We start from the raw sequence: 2434 nt of genomic DNA, 5'->3' as shown, positions 1-2434 counted from the left end.
CACAGTGAATAGAACAACATAATATTTGTGCTGTATTGAGCTACTGTTTCAATGGTATGTGTCTTTAGAAAGTTATCAGAGATTTTCTTTCAGTTTGACATCAAAGTGCCTCTCTGTTCCTTGTCTGAATCTCAATGTAGACTGTCTTACCTCAAGAGGTACCTTGCCCACAGAGGCACTTTGTCACTGCTGGCCACCAATGGATTTTGGGTTCTTATCTAAACAATCTGTTGTCTAACAAAACTTTTATCTAGAGAAGAGAAGAAGCAGAAGTGGAACATGTTCTGTCAGTGCCTGAGGACTCGGGGTGCCTGGTTTGCAGTTTTCTGCTTGTGACACCATAAGCTATGTTGGGCAACAAAGACGGTCCCTGTCTTGTTCAAGATTTATTCACTGAAATCCTCTTCACACAGTGCTACTGATACTTGTGTTTCTTTTTCCCTTACAGTTTGTCGCTCATCCCAACTGCCAGCAGCAATTGCTTACCATGTGGTATGAAAACCTCTCAGGCTTACGGCAACAATCTATAGCTGTGAAGTTCTTGGCAGTCTTTGGGGTCTCCATTGGCCTGCCCTTCCTCGCCATAGCCTACTGGGTTGCTCCCTGCAGCAAGGTACAAACTCATTAAGGCACATGGGGTTTGTGGTCGTTTGTATCCAGGGCCTGGAATGAAGTCACATATTTGTCTGTAACACTGCTGGGAAGTGATCCATGCCAAGATTGCCCCAGAAGGGAGCAAGCTTGAGGTGTTGCTTGATATACACAGATGGAGCTATAAGGCATGGTTTGACGTTCATCAAAAACGTGGGGTGGTGGGGGAAGAGGGTGAGACAATGGGTAACAAGAAAAAAATAGGAACAAGAAGTGAAAAGGAGATAACAACATGGGAATGGAGTGAAGAAAGAGTCCACTCAAATAAGTCAAGATAAATAGGTGTGTGGCTGAGTGATAAACAGGTTTTTAACTATTCTTGCCACAGAAGAAAGGGGTGTCGGGGGAGATCATTTCACATTCAGCAATAGCCAGCAACATCATCTGTTATGAGGTAGAAACCTAAGCTTATCAAAGGTACTTAAATTTGATCAAAATGACTCCTGGTGCTGGTGACGTATTCAGTCTTGAAAGCATCTTCTTCCATTTCCTTTAAAAGCCAGCAAAGAACCCTTTCTAAATTTGTCAAGCCCAAGAAATTATAGATCCATGGATGAGTATTAAGGGAAGACTAAAATTTGAAAAGATTTATGTTAGTGCCATCAGACAAACTTTTTGAAAACAGTCTTGCAGAATATCTGGGATAATAAAACACATTTAAGGTTTGATGTCCTCCAAAACATCCCCAGGAAAATTACTTTCTCTTAGAACAATCAAGAACATAACTTCATTTGATTAAGGTTTGTAGCAACACAAAACCTCACAGCTTTTATGAATGCTGGTCAGAATTCTAGATTTTCACATAGAGAAGTGCATGTGAAAGCCAGGTTGTGTTGTGGGTGGTTTTGATTAGCTTGCAGAGGGAATTTGTGTGTAGAATTGCAACACTGAGTCCGTTATATCAGACCTCAGTCCAGCAGGGAGTTACGAAGCTGTTTAATTTCCTTCATCTCTGTTGAATGTGCTGGGAGTTTGCACGCCGGCCGATAACAACATTTGTGGCGTATTCTCAGAATTACAGAGGTTGCATTTGTTTAAAGCAATAGGTGAGGGTAACAGTCAGACTACAAATAAGTGGAGAATTTAAGTGAAAAGCATAAAAATTAAGGAGAAAAAAACTGAGGCAAAAAACCAAAATAAATCCATTTCACAACAGAAATAAGAAATCATTGAGAAAGTTATTTCTTTTTAATTTCTTGAGGTAGATGAATTAAAATTTAAAAAAATAAGAGAGAAGGACAATGTTTCATTGACTGACTTCATTACATTAAACCTTTTGTGCATTCTCATTTTTCAATGTCTCTTTCCTTTCACCCCGCTGTAGGCTATGAAAAAACATACATAACCTTCTGTCATAAAGTAAAATTGAAAGTTCCTTCAAGTAGGAATTGTCTTTTAATACATGGATTTGCATTGACCAGAACAATGTAGTCTTGATTTTCAACTGGGGCCTCTGATAGAAATAGCTGAATAATGAACACGTTTTTCCCCCATGAATTGGTACCTCATCCAAAATCCTCTCACAGTGTCATTGCAGAAAAATTTTCGTAGGGAGTATATCTGCTGAGAGGATACTGTCGTTACTAGATTTGCGTGTGATGCTCCGAGCAGCCCAGTTTTGTTGTGGTCAATTTTAAAAGTTTTATGTTTTAAGTCATGGAAACAATTTTGATGTTACACAACTGGGTAACAAATTTTTTTACATAGTAACAATCAGCTGAGAGATTCAACTGAAATCAAATCAAGCCCAGAAAAATTGCACATTCTGCTGCCCAAAAATATG

General features: G+C 39.1%; 1 protein-coding gene across 1 annotated transcript in view; it reads left to right on the top strand.

Moving 5' to 3' along the window:
- Nucleotides 1–448: 448 nt before the first annotated feature.
- Nucleotides 449–2434, top strand: part of LOC104277285 (short transient receptor potential channel 7) — a gene marked incomplete at its 5' end in the record, with an annotated part of 26787 nt that continues 24801 nt past the window's right edge. The window contains one exon of the mRNA XM_009873875.1: nt 449–613. Coding sequence (XP_009872177.1) covers nt 449–613 — 165 coding nt within the window. The remainder of the gene's footprint in view (nt 614–2434) is intronic.

The sequence above is a fragment of the Apaloderma vittatum genome, unplaced genomic scaffold, assembly GCF_000703405.1.
Source record: "Apaloderma vittatum isolate BGI_N311 unplaced genomic scaffold, ASM70340v1 scaffold12117, whole genome shotgun sequence".
NCBI lineage: Eukaryota > Metazoa > Chordata > Aves > Trogoniformes > Trogonidae > Apaloderma > Apaloderma vittatum.
The sequence above is the reverse complement of the archived record's forward strand: the minus strand, read 5'-3'. Positions and strand labels throughout refer to the sequence as shown.